The sequence below is a fragment of the Acinonyx jubatus genome, chromosome B2 (genome assembly GCF_027475565.1).
Source record: "Acinonyx jubatus isolate Ajub_Pintada_27869175 chromosome B2, VMU_Ajub_asm_v1.0, whole genome shotgun sequence".
Classification (NCBI taxonomy): Eukaryota; Metazoa; Chordata; class Mammalia; order Carnivora; family Felidae; genus Acinonyx; species Acinonyx jubatus.
This window is the reverse complement of record NC_069385.1, coordinates 97,878,722-97,899,749: the sequence shown is the minus strand read 5'-3', so window position 1 is coordinate 97,899,749 and position 21,028 is coordinate 97,878,722. Positions and strand designations below refer to the sequence as shown.

Sequence of the window (21,028 nt, the reverse complement as noted above, 5' to 3'; positions counted from 1 at the left end):
CTTGATCAGAATGCTTTTGTTAATTAATGAAGAAATTGAGCCATAAATTATTTGCAGATTATGAAGCAAAGAAGTACATGTAAATTTAAGCTTCCAACTCAAAAGTTGGATTCTTTAAGCTTGTGAAAATGGCACAAAGATTAAAATACCTACCTCTAATCTAACATGTCAGTAGTATTTTCTCTAAAATATTTTAGTAATTAGTTTATACATTTGTAGACTGCTTTGATAAGATTTTATTTCTTTTTTTAATGTTGCCCTGAATAATCAAGCAGCATTCACTTTCATTGACAAAAAGATTCCGGAGCTAGGGAATCCTGTCATTAATTCTGATTAAATAAATAGCCACATCACTTTATAATTACTCTGAGTAAAAAATATAAATATCTAAAACTCATTTCAACCTTTAGCGTTTATTATCTAGCTCTAGCAGAGACATTTTACTAAAAAACAGCAACTGCTATTGAATATTTAAAATTCTAAAAGCCTTCAGAAGTAATTTAGGGCAACTATTTGAAAAATGATTTTATATTAGTCCACAGTTACTTAACATGATTATAAAGGCTTAAGTTAAGCCATACAAAATTGAGTTTACCATCCACAAAATCAAAAAATAAAATTTATGAAATTAACCTTTTGAATATTAAATGAAATTTTAAATCACTTAGTGTTTTCAAGAAGAATATGAAAGAATCAAAGTGAGCTCTTATCATTTTGATCATTAGACATCTCTTTCACTATAATAATTTTTACATAGCATGACCTCTTTATATAGGCTCTTTAGAAGTCCATGGTCAACTTAAAATGTTAAAACTCAGACACGTGTGTGATAATAGCCGGCTAAAAAGACCATAGGAAATTATATTTTATAGTGTTGGCTCTCTAAAGTTCAAACATCTTTAAAGTCTGAAAACATTTAGTCCAATTTAAAAAAAATTGTTATGAAATATCTTCTATTTTAGATTAATTCGTGAACTGTGTTTCTTTTTTTTATCCAAAGTTTAATCAATAACATAGGTATAAAAGCAGACAGTGATATCATAATTGTCCTACACCCAATATATTACAGCATAGAAAGAACCAGTGAACAGTGTGATCACTTGATCCATATCTATCAAATCACTTTTAGGAAAGTCTTGCAAACGCTATGTCACTCGTGGTGCAGAATAACTGAGAACTCTCTGTCTCAGTCTTACTGAAAATGTTACCATAAATATTTAATATTTTGTGGATAAGTTATTTCTGCAACTCATTATATGTATTATTGCCAATGGCTTGTACCAAAAAAACAAAACAAAACCAATAACTCACAAGCCATAACTTCTGGAAGGCACACTCAGTACTCAAAACAAATATATTAATATTTATTTAAATAATCTTTAAAATATGTCTTTGTATATGTTACATTCATTCACACTTCTAAAATTATTCCAGAATTATATACATCGTTTCTTGATTGCTTGATTTGTAAATGCAGTTTCACAGAACATATTCTATTGGAAGGAAACTAACTCCTTTTGTGCACTCAAAGATATAATTGTCTCACCATTCATCCAACACTTAATGAGTATGTCTTGTTTGCCAAACATTTTGTAGACCTTGGGGGATTCATAATTTCTCTTTTCTTGGATCTCACTGCCAAATTCTTGTTTGGTGGTCTGAAAGAAAATAATAATGGAGTCCTTCTTTACAGTCAAATTAATTATAGCACCTTGCCTATTGTAAGATTTTGAAAAAAAATATATATATATATTGAATTTCAGTGTACATATATGTTCTGTCTCTTTTTTTCTCTCTCTCTATATATAAATATATGTGTATATGTATCTCTCTCTATATATATACATATACATATATATACATATATACATATATATACATATATACATACATACATATATACATATATACATACATATATATACACAAACATACATATAACATTTTATTAGAGAGAAGATAATAAAATAAAGATTCAAGTAAACTTTATTGGATTCATAAACTTTGAAAAGACAGTCTATATGGAATATTTGGGAACTTTAATTTATTGGTCCATTGAGTCCCTGATAGGTATAACATGAAGGACAAAGTGTTTGTAGATTATAGATAATTAGATTAGCATGTTGGCTCAATAATACACCTTAACTCACTGAGATTAAGTCTTGCCTTGTTAACATAGGACATTATTCTTTGATCTCTGATTTTGGGGACTAAATAAAGATCCACATTTGCTCCGTAATTATTGGTTTGATATATATGCAAGAATTTATTCAGATTGTACCTATTTATTATTTGAGGAGAGACACTAATTTTGAATGGTTGCCAATCTTTAAGATGTTGTTTTATAATATGAGTGCTTGAGTGCAACAAATTTCATGTAACTACATTCTAGGTTATATATAAATGTCTTGAATACATAGAAGACATTGTTCATCAAGTGCAGAGAGACTTCAGAGAAAGTTTCAACCCATTCAACTTAAAATTCCAATGGCATTTATAAGTTTTCAATTAGCTTAGACTCTAAGTACGGAATGAAGAATGTTAAGACTACCATGTTTCTACAATTATCTATAATAATATTTTTATTAAAACAATCACTCCCAGCTGGCAAGTGTAATTTCACCTGATCAACTTTTCTCTGTGTGGGTGTTCATTATCATAGTATGCATTTACCAGCCAATTACATATTTTACCAACTATTTATAAATATACCCACTACAGAATGAGCTTTCTCTCCCATCTGTTTAAAACCCAAACTGTTATCACAGTGATGGTATCCATAGCTGCAATTAAAAAAGAAAAATATTACCTCTCAAATCTACTCTCCTTCACTCAGGTTAGCCGGAGGTAGACCTCAAACGTCTGTCAGCTTCAAAGCTGGGAGCCCATGTGACACCTTCAAAACAAATAAAAGTTCAAAGGCACTCAGGTGCCTGGGAAGTGTCCAGGTCATCCTCCACTCCTCTGAAATGGGCTTACCAAATACTGTGCTGGTTGTGGCACTTCAAAGGGCATGGCTGTTATTCCTCCAGTCACTGCTCAGATTCTATCACTTTTTATGTAACTGGCCTGTTTTATGGGATAAACTTAAAAGGAAGTTAGAAACACATGAGTAGGTGTGAGCCAGTTGGGCCACAGAAGAGCTAAAAATGACACCCCAAATCAGTCTCTTGATTGCTCTCTACCAGAAGCACAGGCACCCCGCTGTCCCCTGTGAAGATTACAGTGAAGAAAAACATCTACCTGAGAAGATGGAGTTTAGAAAGAAAAATAAGGAGACTGTTAAACTCAGCCAACTCTAGAAGACAAGGTGATGGACTCAAGATTGTGGAGAATAGTCAACTCATAGATATATTTAAAACATATTCAGTAACAATGAAATGAATGATTGTTCAATGAATATTATCAATTATTGTGTTCATCTTCATAGTTACTGTTGGTTAATCCTGACTGTAAATTGTCCTTACCACATTTGATCACAGAACTGACTCTTCATGCTTCTACGTGCCCTTTCTGAAGCTATGGGGAAAAAAATGCATAGAGGTGATAGCATTATCCCTCAATAATAGTATGGAACTAACCTCATTGCCAATATCAAAGCCAAATAAAGCTGCTTAATTTTTAGAAATGAAAAAAAAATTCGTATTTTGTTATCATTGAATTAGAATGATATCTAATTACTGCATTTAGTATCCATGGAATCCATGTAGGATGCATTCTATTTCCTGTTTTCCATTTAAGTAAAAGTAACTGGATCACTGTGATTTATTCAAATACAAGTATGGGAAAAATATCCTTCAAAGCATTTAAAAAGTCAGTAGGGACTCCTGGCTGGGTCCGTTGGTGCAGCATGTGACTCCTGATCTCGGGGTTGTGAATTCGAGCCCCATGTTGGGTGTAGAGATTAAAAATCAAATCTTTAAAAAAATAAATAAAACAATTAAAAGTCAGTAATAAATATATTTAGAAAAGCTAAAAATATATATTAAAGCACAATGTTATTTATTAATTGAATAATTGACTCTTTAATAAAGGCCCAATCTGTGATACATATCGCCTGTGTACCTAGACTTAATGGCAAGAAATCACTACAATCCTAGAGGTGCTCATGACTAAATCAATGACATAAATATTAAAAAAATTGTTTAAAGATTAAAAAAACCTTAAGAATATCATTTTTATTAAAAGTGCATTGCAAACATATATATACATACAAACAAAATACTGAGAGATAAATTTTATATTGTTCTGATAATCAACAAAAAGAATCATTAAATGTTTGCTGTGTTTATTTTTCGAAAAATTTTCCACATTCGTACATGGGGGTACAACTGGAATAGCTTCCCATTTCTCCAGAAACTTATAATGAGAAAGAATCACTTGTCTTGTTTCCTATTGCGAATTTAAGTATAGCACATTCCAAGTTAATTTTCGTTAATTAGCCTAGATAACTTATTTTTGATAAATGAATGCTTGACTTTGGATAGCCAGTGTTAACACACAGTAAGAAATTGTTAGTTGTTATTCCTTTCTGAGTACATTAAATGAAATTAAGACTTCACATTGTGTGTGTGTGTATGTGTGTGTGTGTGTGTGTGTGACATGCCAGTGAAATCGTATAGAAGTTAAATGTGTACTTTGAAGGCAAAACATTGACAGACATACCTTTAAAAAAAATGTGAATTATAAAACCAGATTTCATTATTTTGGCTTTCATTTTAGGTGAAATTTACCCCAAGATGTATCACATCTGTTTCTTCCTGGTCACGTATATGGCACCACTGTGCCTTATGGTGTTGGCCTATCTGCAAATATTTCGTAAACTCTGGTGTCGACAGGTACGTGATTTCAAATGATTTCTTTATGCTTTGCTTAGGATGTGCTCAAAAGTGAAGAGTACACTGAACCAACATAATATGCCTACTGAAAGACTGTATTCTAAAATGTTGAGGTCCTAACCATGGAAATATGCCTGGGCAATTTTTTAGGTTAATATTTAAGGAATGTGTTTATGAACTGCCTTAATGACTTTAAATTTTAAAGCACTGTGATGAATTGATTTGATTTTTGTCTAGGATTCATATAAGTTTTACTTTGTCAAATAAATAACGAAAAATTCTTTAAAGTTTCCTGAGACTGTATGTAAAGAATGTTGTCGTCTTTATGAGATTTATGTAGTACATTTTTATTATATGGGTTAAATCTCCAACTTCAAAGATCTTATTATTATTAATATTATTTTAGCACAGTAGAGAGGCAGAATTTAGAATTTTAGAAACTGTTTATAATACTGATTGGGGATTATTGTAATTTGTTAGGTAATTTTGCTCTCCCAGTGAGTATATTCATTCTCTGTCGCTCATTCATCATTTATTGTATCATATTTCTTTTGCACACATATCTGATAAAAAGCTAAAAGCCCCTGTCCACATCACCGATGAATTCATAGACTAGAGCAGGGAAAGAGTCAGATGCAGAGTGAAAATCATCTTCATAAAGATAAGCCAGATGATCAGAGGAAGGCTTGGTGGATGGGTATGGTATCTAATTCAGAGCAGGAAACGCTTAAGCGGAACCTTGATAATTCAAAGTAAATCAGCAACAGATACATGTAATGGTTTATAAAAGTTTAGACAATGGGTATAGCTTATCCTCTTATACATTTTACCTTAAAATGCCACACCTCTTGGAAATGTATCTCTCTCTTTCTCTAAACTTATTGCCAGCACTGAGAGCTCATCAGGCTTGTGGAAAGCCATGCTGTTAGTCTGTTTGCTCTTATGTATTTTTTCCACTGGGAAGAATTTACTGGACCACACTAATTCATTAAAAGGATTCCACAAAGCTTTTCTTTGGTCTTTGAGGGTGAGTCTTAATTTGAGTCTCCTTCAAATTTTGTTAGTCAAAGCAATTTTTCAAGATATCTTTTACTGGTTGAATATGAGTCATGGTTGCATTTTTCCACCCTGTGTCTTATAATTCCAACTTTTTTTTCTTTTCCTCTATTTGTGCAAAGAAACAATTTCTTTTATAATCTTAAAAAAATGTAGCTGTTAACAATATTTACGATCATTCCGACCTCTAATTTTTCAACTAAAGTAACAAATGTGTACCCCTGTATAACATGAGTGTTGTTTTATAGGTCCCAGTGATGGTTTCCTCAACACTCTCCACCTGGCCGTGATATCACACATTTTAGGGTGCTTGTTGCTATCGTGCCCACTTCTTGGTAACTGTTATTATACTAGTCAGTATTTGCTACATTATTCTGCTGTTAAAAAACAACCTTAAAATATGTGGCTTTGCAGCAAGTTTGTCTCACTGACGTTCCATGGCAGTAGCGAGGATGGGCTATGGCTGTGTTCTCCTTGTCGTCTCATTTCGAACTCAGTCTAAAGGAACAGCACTTCCTGGGACATGCCATTCTGGAACTGAGGGAAAGGGCAAGGAATCTGGAAGAAATATGTACTGTGTCTTAAATCTTTGCTTTGAACTGGCATGTGTTAAGTCTCCTCATATTTCATTTGCCAAAACAAGTCTTGTGATTAACTGGACCATGGAGAAGGGAAGTATCCTACTCTCACAGAAAGACACTGCAAGTGAAAAGGCAGTAGGAATCTTCTTACAAGCTGAGTGAATAATTGGAATGATACAGTACAGAGAATTCAAAACCACAGACTCAGGGTCGGGACTACATGAGTTTAAATCCTGAGTCTGCAACTTAATACATGCATGAATTTTGTCAATTTTTTAAAATTTCTCTGCCTCTCTTTCATGATCTTTAGAGTGGGGTTGCATAGCATCTACCTCTCAGAGTTGTTACACTTATTTGATGAGTTAATTCAAGTGCCTAGAGTACAGAAATTGCTCATGAATTAAAATACCTTAATGGTATATACTGTTAATCGTCCTTTCAACGGAATCTGCTTGTATATCTAAAATAAGAAGCATGTGTTGAATCCATGTATATGATGACTTTCTTAAATAGATCTCTTTCACAGTGCTTTTAAATAACATTAGAATGGCATTTTTTTTATTTGTCTATCTGCTCTACTCTACAGATGAAGATAGTACACTCTCGTCTTTATCTTATATCCCACCAATTTGTAATATACATAGAACGTATCTGTTGCTGAATAAATACTTTGTAAGAAAAAAGTGAGTAGAAAAATAAGAGGAAGTTCTGGGAATATTTAGAAAGAAGAGAACATTGGGGAATTCATTGCCCAGTTGTTCATAGAACAATTCATGGAAAAATTGGAATTTGAAATTTTTCTTGAAAGAGAAAACGCTTTTAATGAGTATGTAGGAGTAAAGATATTTTAGATTTCCATTGAGATTCTTGACTAGAAATATTCAGTGTTAAGAGCATTCCCTACTTCCATATTTTTTCTAGTAATGTGCATTACATATAATAGATGCTTATATTGGCTTATTCATTTATTTCCAGATTGACATGACTTTAAAACTCCGTGGGGTACCTAAATCGGTATTGTTCATCATTGAATCCCAAACACTTAATGGTATAGTATCTTGCACAAAGAAAGTAATCCAAAAAATGTTGAATAGATAACTACCAAACTCCAACCAGTTTATTTCTCCATTATTGAAGCTTATAGTTCTTCATTTCTCAAACTCTAAAGTAAATTCAAAATTGTATTGCAGGTTTAGAAATAACCTACATTCTTTTGATGAATTGTTCTGGTTAGCACAAACCACATGATCTAGGAGATTTGCAGTAAAATGCTTGGGCTGTGAAACTAAAAACATTTACAAAACAGATTGGAATGGAAAATGACAAGTTCAGCTGAGCTCACTTTAGGAGCCACAATAAAGTAAATTAACCCCAAATGGGTGATTATGTAGAATTCTGCTTGAGCAACTCTGAGTTTCCAACTGTTAATGTCTATAAACTGAGTTCCAAGGCATTATGTGTGCCATAGGCTACATCAAGTGAGCCATCAAATGGAGGGCCTATCTTATTTGCTTAACATTACAGATGCATGGAATCTGTTACATACTTTGGAATTTCTAAGTGTAAGATTATTAATGAGTAAAGCATGCAACCTTGTCTGACTTTCTCAAGAACTTCAATCTTCATTAAATGAATTAACTAATGCTTTGCTATAATCAATGACTTAAATTCTTTCTTGATAATGTGACTCAGGAAATTCATTCAGTCTGGAGATTCTACAGAGGCTTCTCTTAGCCTCTTCTTTCTAAGACCTGTTTAATCTTAGCTTATATGACTCTATCAGTGTTCTTACTAGTTCTAGGCTGCGATAATTCAACACTTAAACTCATGTTAACTCATTCCAAAAATATTTATTAAGCACCCACTATATTACTGGTACTGTGGGATGAACTGGGGATGAATCATACCTGATCTTTGAGTCTGAACTGAATTTCAACTTACCAAGGAATATAACTTTGAAAAAATTTTCCTGTCCTAATTTTTATCACAGTCTTTTCTACTACTCTTTGTTATTCAATATTCATCTAAGAAAACGTAAAATAATTAATATTAGGGGATGATAACTCATTCCTGTGTGAGAAAATAGACAGCAAATTGTAATTGAGGAGGCAGAATCAAAAGGTGATACCTCAAGTCCACACAGAGAAATAAAGAGCACTAATGAAAGTAACCACATAGGTAAATACAAAAGAAAGTATAAATATTTCTGTTTGTAATACTTTTATTCTCCTACTTGACTTAAGACACAATAGCATAAAGCAATAATTATAAAACTGTATAGATTCAGCTTATAATGTAAAGTATAATTCAAAGGAAAGAGAAGGGAATGAAGCTAGATTGGATCAAAGTTTTTATACACTATTGAAATCAAATTTCCATTAATCCAAATATTGTTTAGGTTGCTAATTGTAACACTCAGGGCAACAACTAAGAAAATAACTCAGAAGACTATTGTGAAAAAAAGGAAGCAAGAGCATTAAAATGGTATACTAGAAAATATCTATTTAACATAAAACAGCAATGGAGGAATAGAGGAACAAAATAGACTTGATACATACAGAAACAAACAGCAAACTGACAGATACAAATTATTCCTTTTCAATAACTAAGTTAATGTAAATGAATAAAACATGCCAGAGATTGACAGAATAAAAAAACAAACATAAAACGATACAACTCCATGCTATCTACAAAAGACACATCTCATATTCAAAGACACAAATAGTTAAATATAAAATAGGAAAAAACATACTATGGAAACAGTAACCAAAATAAAGCTGAAGTAGCTGTAGTAATATTAAAGGAAACTTTAACAAAAACTGTGACTATAGGGATGCCTGGCTGGCTGTCAGTAAAGCATGTGATTCTTGACCTTGAGTTTGTGAGTTTGTGCCTCAAACTGGGTGTAGAGATAACTTAAAAATAAAAATCTTCCAAAAACAATTGTGACTAGGGGAGGCTGGGTGGCTCAGTCAGCTGAGTGTCTGGCTCTTGATCTTGGCTCAGGTTGTGATCCCAGGGTCATGAGAGTGAGCCCCACATTGAGCTCCACACTCTGGAGATTCTCTCCATGCTAAGATTCTCTCTCTCTCTCTCTCTCTCTCTCTCTCTCTCTCTCTCCTCCCTCCCTCCCTCCCTCCCTCCCTCCCTCCCTCTCTTTGTGTGTGTGTATGTCCCCCTGCTCTGTCCCTCTCTCCTGCTCTTGCTGTCTCTAAAGTTAAAAAAATTAACTATAGATAAATAAGGATATTTCAAAATAATAAGTCGATCTATCAGGAAGTTATGAAAATTATAAACTTGGGGTGCCTGGGTGGCTCAGTTGGTTCTGCATTTGACTCTTGATTTTGGCTCAGGTCATCACCTCATGGTTCATGAATTCAAGCCCCGCCTCAGGCTCTGCTTGGAATTCTGTCTCCCCTCCCTCTGTCTCTCCCCCACTCACACACATTTTCTCTCTCTCTCTCTCTCTCTCTCTCTCTCTCAAAAATAAATAAGTAAAATTTAAAAAATTTTCTAAAAGAATTATAAACTTAGCAAATGAAATCCACAATACATGAAGCAAAAACAGAATTGAAAGGCGAAATCCACAATTCAACAGTAATAGTTGAAAACTTTAGTACTCCTCTTTCAGTAATGGATAGAAAATCTAGGCAGAATATTAACAAGGAAATAGAAGACTGGCACAAAACTATCAACCAACTAGACCTAACAAGTATCTACAGAACATTCCTTCAAAAACAGCAGAATGTGCATTCATCAAAAGTGCACATGGACTCTTCTCCAGACTAGATCCAATGATAAGCCATAAAGCAAGTCTCAGAACACTTGAAATAATGGAAATCATAAAAAGTGCATTCTTCTACTATAATTGAATTATATTGGACATTAACCAAAGACAGAAAATGGGAAATTCATTCACAAGTATATGGAATTTAAACCTTTCACTTTTAAATAACCAAAAGGTAGGGGCGCCTGGGTGGCTGAGTCAGGCTTCTGATTTTGGCTCAGGTCATGATCTAATGGTTCATGAGTTCGAGCCCTGTGTCAGTCTCTGTGCTGACAGCTCAGAGCCTGAAGCCTGCTTTGGATTCTGTGTCTCCCTCTCTCTCTACCCCTCCCTTGCTTATGCTCTGTCTCTCTCTGTCTCTCAAAAATGAATAAATGTTAAAAAAAAATAAGTGTTCTGACCATTATAAATAAATAAATAAATAAATAATCAAATGGTAAAAGAAGAAATTACAAAAGAGCTTAAAATACTTTGAAATAAATAAAAATGAAAACAATACATCAAAACTTATGAAATTCAGCAAAAGAACTGTTTGGAGAGAAATTGATAGTTATATCACCTATGTTCAAAAGAAGAAAGATCTCATATCAATAAACCAACATTCCACTTTTAGAAGTTAGAAATAGAAGAAAACATTAAAGACCAAAGCAAATAGTAGGAAGGAAATAATAAAGTGTAGAGTGTAAGGAAATAGAATATGGAAAATAATAGATAAAAGTCAATTAAACTGAAAATCGGTTCTTTGAAAGATACTGACAAGAAAAGATTCAGATCACTAAAATCACAAGTAAAAGAGGAACATCACCACAAATGTTACAGAAATAGAAAGGGTAAGGGAATGCTATGAATAATTGCATGCCAGAAAAGATAGTAAAAAGATAGATAGCATAAAGTGGACAAATTCATAAAAAGACACAAACTACTAAAATCATCTAAAGGAGAATTAGAAAATCTGAATAGACCTATTATAAATCAAGAGATTAAATTAGTAATAAGAAATCTCCCACAGAAAAAGCCCACTGGCTTCACTGTTGAATTCTACCAAATATTTAAAGGACAATTAATACCAAACTTCCACAAACTCTTCCAAAAAGTAGAGGAGAGAACACCCCCCACATCATTCCATATGGCCAGAATTACACTGCTATTAAAAGTAGACAAAGATATCACAAGAAAACTACAGACTAATATACTTAAGAATACAGAGTAGTATGGGGCGCCTGGGTGGCGCAGTCGGTTAAGCGTCCGACTTCAGCCAGGTCACGATCTCGCGGTCCGGGAGTTCGAGCCCCACGTCAGGCTCTGGGCTGATGGCTCAGAGCCTGGAGCCTATTTCTGATTCTGTGTCTCCCTCTCTCTCTGCCCCTCCCCCGTTCATGCTCTGTCCCTCTCTGTCGCAAAAAAATAAACGTTGAAAAAAAATTAAAGAAAAAAAGAATACAGAATAGTATACTCAACAAAATACTAGCAAACCATACCCATATGTAAAAAAGGTAATACAGGATGATGAAGCAGGATTTGAAAATCAATCAGTGTAATACTACATTAACAGAAGACAAAATCCACATGATCATCTCAGTAAATGCAACAAAGCATTTGACAAAAAAATACCCTTTCAAGATAAAAGCACTCAATCAACTAGGAAAAAAAAAATAGACTTCAATTTGATAAAAGGTATCTATAAAATCCTACAGCTAACATTATATCTTACAGTGAAAGACTGAATATTCCCCTGCTAAGATCAGGAACATGACAAGGATATCTGATCTTAGCAGTTCTATTTAATCTATTCAATATTGATTAGAACTATATTCTACCCAGGTCAGTTAGTCAAGAAATAATAATAATAATAATAAAAGTCATCATGGTTGAAAAGTAAGAAGTAAGCTCTCTTTCTTCATAGAGTACATGAACTTGTACATAGAAAATCCTAAAGAATCCACATGCAAAAAATTAATAAACAAGTTCAGTAAGTTTTGAAAATAATAGATCAGTAAATAAAAATTAGTTTCACATCTATAAACTAGTAAAGAACAACCTAAAACTGGAATTAACAAAATAATTCCACATAAAATAGCACCAAAAAAGTAAAACAGTTATAAATTTAATAGAATAAATGAATAACATACAAAAACATGCAGGATCATTTAAAAATTAAAGAAGGACTACATAAACTACATAAATGAAATGGCATTCCATATTCATGGAATGGAATACTTAATATTGGTAAGATAGAAAAATTCTTCAAACCAATCCACGGATTCATCACAATCCCTATCATACACCCAGCTGCCTTGTGGATTTTTGTTAGTTTTTTTGTTTTTGCACAAATTGGCAAACTGTACTAAAATCAATGTGGAAATGAAAGAGACCAGGAATGGCCAAAATAATCTTCAAAAAGACAAAGTTGGAAAAGTCACTTTTCAATGTCCAATCTTATAAAACTTAAGTAATCAAGATAGTGTAGTATTTGCATACAGATAGTCATATAGGTCAGTGAAATAGAATTCAAAGTCTGCAAAAAACCTTATGTATTTTGTTTGTTTTGTTTTAGTACGAAATTTATTGTCAAATTGGTTTTCATACAACACCCAGTGCTCATCCCAACCCGGGCCCTCCTCAATGCCCATCACCCACCCTCCCCTCCCTCCCACCCTCCATCAACCCTCAGTTTATTCTCAGTTTTTAAGAGTCTCTTATGGTTTGGCTCTCTCCCTCTCTAACTTTTTTTTTTCCCTTCCCCTCCCCCATGGTGTTCTGTTAAGTTTCTCAGTTTCCACATAAGAGTGAAAACATATGGTATCTGTCTCTCTCTGTATGACTTATTTCACTTAGCATCACACTCTCCAGTTCCATCCACGTTGCTATAAAGGGCCATATTTCGTTCTTTCTCATTGCCCTGTAGTACTCCATTGTGTATATAAACCACAATTTCTTTATCCATTCATCAGTTGATGGACATTTAGGCTCTTTCCATAATTTGGCTGTTGTTGAAAGTGCTGCTATAAACATTGGGGTACAAGTGCCCCTATGCATCAGTACCCCTGTATCCCTTGGGTAAGTTCCTAGCAGTGCTATTGCTGGGTCATAGGGTAGGTCTATTTTTAATTTTTTGAGGAAACTCCACACTGTTTTCCAGAGCGACTGCACCAGTTTGCATTCCCACCAACAGTGCAAGAGGGTTCCTGTTTCTCCATATCCTCTCCAGCATCTATAGTCTCCTGATTTGTTGATTTTAGCCAGTCTGACTGGCATGAGGTGAGATCTCAGTGTGGTTTTGATTTGTATTTCCCTGATGAGGAGTGACATTGAGCATCTTTTCATGTGCCTGTTGGCCATCTGGATGTCTTCTTTAGAGAAGTGTCTATTCATGTCTTTTGCCCATTTCTTCACTGGATTATCTGTTTTTTGGGTGTGGAGTTTGGTGAATTCTTTATAGGTTTTGGACACTAGCCTTTGGTCCAATATGTCATTTGCAAATATCTTTTCCAATTCTGTCTGTTGCCTTTTAGTTTTGTTGATGGTTTCCTTTTCAGTGCGGAAGCTTTTTATCTGGATGAGGTCCCAATAGTTCATTTTTACTTTTAATTCCCTTGCCTTTGGAGATGTGCCAAGTAAGAAATTGCTGCAGCTGACGTCAGAGAGGTTTTTTCCTGCTTTCTCCTCTAGGGTTTTGATGGTTTCCTGTCTCACATTCAGGTCGTTTATCCATTTTGAGTTTATTTTTGTGAATGATGTAAGAAAGTGGTCTAGTTTCATTCTTCTGCATGTTGCTCTCCAGTTCTCCCAGCACCATTTGTTACAGAGACTGTCTTTTTTCCATTGGATATTCTTTTCTGCTTTGTCAAAGATTAGTTGGCCATACTTTTGTGGGTCCAATTCTGTAGTTGTGTTCCATTCCATTGGTCTATGTGTCTATTTTTGTGCCAATACCATGCTGTCTTGATGATTACAGCTTTGTAGTAGAGGCTAAAGTCTGGATTGTGATGTCTCCCTCTTTGGTCTTCTTCAAAATTACTTTGACTATTCGGGGCCTTTTGTGGTTCCATATGAATTTTAGGATAGCTTGTTCTAGCTTCGAGAAGAATGCTGGTGCAATTTTGACTGAAAAAACCCTTATGTTTATGATTAATTAATTATTAACAAAAGTGTCTCACAATTCAATGGGGAAAATCATAGTCTTGTCAGCAAATCCTGCTGGGGCGACTTTATATACTCAAAATAATGGAATTAACATCACCTTTCACCATATATAAAATTTAACTCAGAGTAGATTCTAGACTTAAATATGAGAGTTAATACAGATCTTCCTCAATGTACAGTGGGGTTACATCCCAATAAAGCCATCATAAGTTGAAAATAACCTAGGTCAAAAATTCATTTAATACACTTGACCTGTGTAAAATGTCATCACTTAGCCTACCCTAATTTAAATGTGTGAAGAACACATATATTAACCTACATTTGGGCAAAATAATCTAACATAAAACCTATTCTATAGTAAAGTGTTGGCAGGCGCTGGGGTGGTTCAGTCGGTTAAGCACCCGACTCTTGATCTCAGCTCAGGTCATCATCTCACGGTTGGTGGGATGGAGACTTATGGGCTCTGAGCTAACAGAGTAGAACCTGCTTGGGATTCTCTCTCTCTCTCTCTCTCTCTCTCTCTCTCTCTCTCTGCCCTTAGCCGGCTGGCTCATGCAGACACGCCGTCTCTCAAAATAAATAAATGAATTGAAAAAAATAAAGTCTTGAATATTTCATGCATTTATTAAATACTGTACTGAAAGTAAAACACAGAATAGGTTTAAATGTATCAGTTGTTTACCTTCATGACTGTATGGCTGACTGGGTGCTCACTGCCACTTCCTGGAATCATGAGAGAATATTTTACCACATATTAATAGCCCAGGGAAATATCAAATTTCAAATTTCAAAGAACAATTTCTACTGAATGTGTATTACTTTTGTACCATTATAAAGTTAAAAAAATCATAGGCCAAACCATTGTAAGTCAGGGGCCATCTCAAAATCTTAGAGGACAACACATTCATTATAAGACTGAGGTCAGGCATCATTATACCTTGTTTTAGACTAATGATTTAAATTACGCCTAACCACAAGCAAAAAAATTTTAAAAATAGATAAACTGGATGCTATTGGAATAAAAACATTCGCACTTCAGAGTATACCATGAGGAAAGTGAAGAGGTGACCCACAGAATCGGAGAAAATGTTTGCAAATCAAATATATGATAAAAGACATATCAAAAATATATAAAGAACTCTTATGATTCAACAATAAAAAGAAATAACACATTAAAAGTGGGCAATGATTTTAATAACATTTTCTTCAAAGAAAATAAAGAAATGGCCAATAAGCACATCAAAAGATGCTCAACAATGTTAGTTATTAGGAAAATGCAAATCAAAGCCACAGTAAGATATCTCTTCACACTCAATATGGTGGCTAAAATAATTTTTTTAAGGTAACAATTATTGGTGAGAATGCAGAGAAATTAGTGCTCTCATTATACGGCTGGTAAAAATGGAAACTGATGCAGCTACTTTGGAAAATGGTTTGGCCATTCCTCAAAATCTTAAAGGATCGCCATGTGGTAGCGATTTAATCCCTAACTATACACCCAAGAGAATTGAAAACATGTCCACATAAAAACTTATACATTGTTGTGCATAGCAACAGCATCAATAGCAGTCCAAAAGTGGAAACAAATCAATGTCCATCAATGGATGAATGAATAAACTAATTGTGGTATAGGTGTGCAATAGAATATTATTTAGCTATAAAAAACAATGAAATATTGAAATACTACAATATGGGTGAATCTTGAAATTATTTTTAAGTGAAAATAGCCTGACACAAAAAACGACATGTTGTATGATTCTGTTTACATGAAATGTAGAGAATAGGAAATTTTATAAAGCCAGGATGGTTTGTGTTTGCAGCGGGTAGTAGGATGGGGAGATAGGAAGTGACTGCTAAAGGGTTTGGAGTTTTATTTCACGGTGATGAAAACACTCTGGAAGTAGACAGTGATGGGGTGACAATTGCACAACTTTGCGAATACACTAAAACCTACTTAACTGTACCCGTTAAAAGAGAATTTATGGCATATAAATTATGTCTCAATAAACATGTTAAAAAAAAAAAGAGTTTGTGAATTTGAGCTCCGTGTCAGGCAGGCTCTGTGCTGACAGCTGAGAGCCTGGAGCATGCTTCAGATTCTGTGTCTCCCCCTTCTCTCTGCTCCCCCCCCCCCACCGCTCACACTCTGTTTCTCTCTCTCTCTCTCTCAAAAATAAATAAACATTAAAAAATAAAAATAACAAAAAGTGATTTTTTTAAAAAGTAACTAAATATGGAGGGAATTCTTTTACAAATTCTTCTGCTCAACCTCTGGAGAAGGAAAAAAGGTTAAACACACAACTCAATATGTTGATGCAACGAGAATATGTAATGGGAATTATCCAAAGGTTGTTTGTGACTAAGATTTTAAGGTCCATAGAAGTATGGAAGCATGAGAGGACCTATTCAGTGAAAACCATTTGTTGGATTCCAGGAAGGGAAGGGGAAGCCAGTTTCTACAAAGAGCTAATTGGGTGATGGAGTCATGTTGAGAGACAACACATCTGGGGATGGACAAAGGACAAGAGCCTTGAGTTCGAGGGTTGGGTGAGAGAATCAGGGACAACAATTATAGCTGCTGTTGTCTGTAGCAGGGTCATCTGTAGAATCTGCAAGTAGAGGTATTTATTGCAAGATTGAGAATGAAGTCAAGAGAGGGACAGATTCTTATGAGGAATTAGCATATACATCTAATCTCTGGAAAGGCTGTGCTTTGGGCAGCCTGGGTAGCTCAGTCAGTTAAGCTTTCAACTTCAGCTCATGTCATGATCTCATGGTTTGTGGGTTCGGGCCCTGCATTGGGCTATGTGGAGCCTGGAGCCTACTTCAGATTCTGTGCCTCCCTTCTCTGCCACTCCTCTGCTTGTTCTCTCTCTCTCTCTCTCTCTCTCTCTCTCTCTCTCTCTCTCTCTCAAAAATAAATAAACATTTAAAAATAAATAAAAGAGCTGTAGCAGGATTAAAAAAAAAGTCATGGAGTTATATGGAAAAAAATGTCTGTGGGTCTTAGAGCCAAATCATTTTCAAATGGTAATGTAAAAAATAAGAAAAAATTCCATTGTTTTTGCCAGACACACAGAGGAAGATAGAGATTATTGCTTTATATAAGATAGCATCTACCAAGCATCAGTTGTACTCTATTATGATAAAATGGGTAATGAGCTGAAGGATAGAGGAAAGGTAAAGAAGAGTGTCCTCCTGGAGTGGGCATTTTTAAGGACTCATCCTAATTCTCAGACTCTTCCAGATGTTAACTTAACCCTTTGCTCCTCCTGCTAGCTAAAATGCATGACATTTTTATTTGTTGACTCCTTTCTCTCACCACCTTTCACTCCCGCTGATCTCTCAGCCCACTTTATTCTTATTCAAATCCTATCACTCCACTGAAACATCTCTCAATGAAGTCACCAATGATTTCCAAAAAATGTTTCCCTAAGGATTTCTTGCTGGAGCATTTGCCAGCATTGAGCAGTGTTGTTCGTGGCCTGTTTATGTACCACCATTTCATGGCCCTCCTCTCTGCCTTTCTCCTTTTCTGCTTTGAGTAGTTATACTCCCTTTCCTGGCCATTAAGTGACTCTGTACTGGGTTCCTTCCTAACTGCACAGCATTTCATAAACATTTTGCAAATCTGTGTTTCACCTTTCTCAAGAAAATTGCTGCCTTTTTGAATGGGATTGATTGCATTTAATCTATGGATCACTTGGAGGAAAATTGACATATTAATAACTTTAAGTTCCAATTCATTGACATGGTGTATCTCCCCATTTATTTGTCTTTTTTGACAGCTCTTAACAACTTATATAATCTTATGTATACATATTTTGTCCATGTATTGTTAAAGAATAAGATTACTTGTTCTTTCCATTGAAACTCATGTTATTTTGTAATCGAATTTTCCAGTTGTTTACTACTGGTTTATAGAAGTTCTTTTAGGTTTCCCAGACCTAATTCTAATGTTTAGGGTGTGGTGTTCTGGTACACACAACACCAATGTCAGCAATTCTGACACTATCTACTTGAAGACAGATTCCACGTGTTTTAGGGTTCAGTCCTACAAGACTGCTCTCCCACTTATCACTTTAATTTTTTTAAGTTTATTTATTTATTTTGAGAGACAGAAAGAGTGAGCAGCAGCAGAGAGAGGGAGAGAGAGAATCCCAAGCAGGCTCCGTGCTGTCAGCATGGAGCCCAATGAGGGGCTTGAACCCACAAACCATGAGATCATGACCTGAGCCAAAACCAAGAGGCGGATGCTTAACTGACTGAGCCACCCAGGCACCCCTGCCCCACTTCCCACTTTAGATGCCAGTCACAAGCCCCAGGCTGTGACCTGTGCTTCTGACTGACAGACCAACTACAGATTGGGGATTCCAATGACCTCCTCCTCAGATTGTTTTAATTTGCTAAAGTGGCTCATTTTTGAAACACTTGTGTTTACTAGTTTATTAAAGTATATGCTAAAGGATACAACTCAACAGGCAGATGAAGAGATACACAGGGTAAGGAGCTTCCAGGCTCCCTCCTGGTAAACCTCTCACCCTGCATCTCCTTACATTCACCAGCTGGGAAGCTCTCTGAAACCCATTGTCCTTTTGGGTTTTTATAGAGGTTTCATTATGTAGTCATGATTGACTAAGTCATTGGCTTTGGCTAATTCAAACTCCAGCCCTCTTTCTTACCCAGAGGTCAGGGAGTGGGACTGAAAGTTACACCCTTTAATGGTTTGTCCTCCTGGCAACTAGCTTTTGACTTTAGGTTCCCTTCTTTAAAACAAGATACCCATCTCACCTTTATGGCACTGAAGTACTTACAGGAATGGTAGATGAAGATCTAATATATTTTGGTCATCTGAATGATACTATATATATATATATGATTTATAGATGTCTGTAGTAAATCATATCACAGAAATACAACTGATTGTTTTTTGATTTTGGATCCTGCATATTGCTAATTTCATGTAACAATTCTAGTGGAGTTTTGGAGATTCCCTAGGATTTACTTCCTAAGCAATAATGTCCTCAATAAAATCAATCTATATACCTTTTATCTATTTTTCTTGTCTTCTTGTACTGGTTGGGACCTCCAGTATAATGTTGAGTAGAAGTAGTGAGAAAAGACTTATTACTGCTGTCAGCACAGAGGCTGCTTCAGATCCTCTGTCCCCTCTCTTTCTACCCCTCCCCACTTGTACTCTCTCTCTCTCAAAAAGTACTTACAAAAATTTTAATGGTTTTTTAAAATTTATTTTTGAGAACGAGAGAGACAGAATATGAGTGAGGGAGGGGCAGAGAGAGAGGGAGGCACAGAATCTGAAGCAGGCTCCAGGCTCAGAGCCATCAGCAGAGTCCCACTTGGGGGGGGCTTGAACCCATGAGCCGTGAAATCATGACTGAGCTGAAGTCTGATGCTCAACTGAGCCACCCAGGAGCCCCATCAAAAATAAATATTTAAAAAAAAAAAAGCATTCATCTTTTTCCATTAGGTCAGATGCCCTTTATCAGGTTGATTAGGTTTCTTTGTATTACTAGTTTACAAGTTTACTGAGACTTGTATCATGAAAATGTGTTGAATTTTTCAAATGCTTTTCCTTTATTGTTTGAAATGTCATATTATGTATCTTATTCTGTTAATATGAAAAATTACATTGATTAACCTTTGAATGTTTAATCAACACTGCATTGCTGGAATCAGTCTGATTTATTGAGTGAATTGTATTATCCTTTTTGTATATTGCTGAATGCAATTTGATAATATATTTTCAGGAATTTTTCATCTCTACTCATGAGAGATATTTTGTCAACTGTTTTGTTGTCATGTTTTTTACTTTTAGGATAACTGTGGTCTTATAAAATTCGTCAGAAAGTATAATTGTTTCTTTGAATTCAGAAAGAGTCTGAATCAGATTGGTAGTGTTTATTTTTACTGTTCTATCGAATTGATCGATCAGGAACAATGATCCTATCTGGGTCTGGAAGGTTTTTTTTTTTTTTTGTAGCAAGGTTTGGAATTATAGCGTCAGTTTCAGTTATCTTTATTTTTTTTAAGGTATTTATCCATCTCATTTAAGATTGCAAATGTATTGGTTGTTCATAATATTCTCTATTCTTTTAATGTATGCCACACGTTTGCCTTTTCTTGTGACTTAATCCTGGTCACAAATACTTTAAGAAAGGGCAGGTTTCAAGGTCCATCATTTACATGGTATTTCCAATTCATAATTGTGGTAATATCTCTTCCAGGATATATTTTCATATCAAAGATGATTTTAAAGTTTATTGAAAATAATGGAATAAATGTGTGTGTGTGTGTGTGTGTCCAGGAACTTTCCACAGTCAAATGGTTGAGCCTTTCCTAAGATGGCAGGGGAAGACCTTCCTCCATGGACAGCCTACCAGGCTGGATTTCTCAATTGCCCTTTTGTATGATTATTTATTCCACGTAACTAGGCATAAAAATTTACTGACTTCCATAATACATTGTGTTGAAGCTTATAAATGGAAACGATGGGAAAAAAGATAGACTCTGTAGTGAGACAGGACTGAATGCTAATTCTGACTTGTTAGATGGAGACATGGGTATTTTATTTAACCCTTCTCAATGTCTGCTCGATCATGTAT

The 21,028-nt window shown here is 34.9% G+C and overlaps 1 protein-coding gene across 1 annotated transcript in view; it reads left to right on the top strand.

The window, feature by feature from the left end:
- HCRTR2 (hypocretin receptor 2) overlaps positions 1-21,028 on the top strand; it is a 113,414-nt gene that overhangs the window by 79,332 nt on the left and 13,054 nt on the right. Inside the window, exon 4 of the mRNA XM_015070114.3 lies at positions 4,723-4,838. Within this exon, the coding sequence (XP_014925600.1) occupies positions 4,723-4,838 (116 nt within the window). The remainder of the gene's footprint in view (positions 1-4,722; positions 4,839-21,028) is intronic.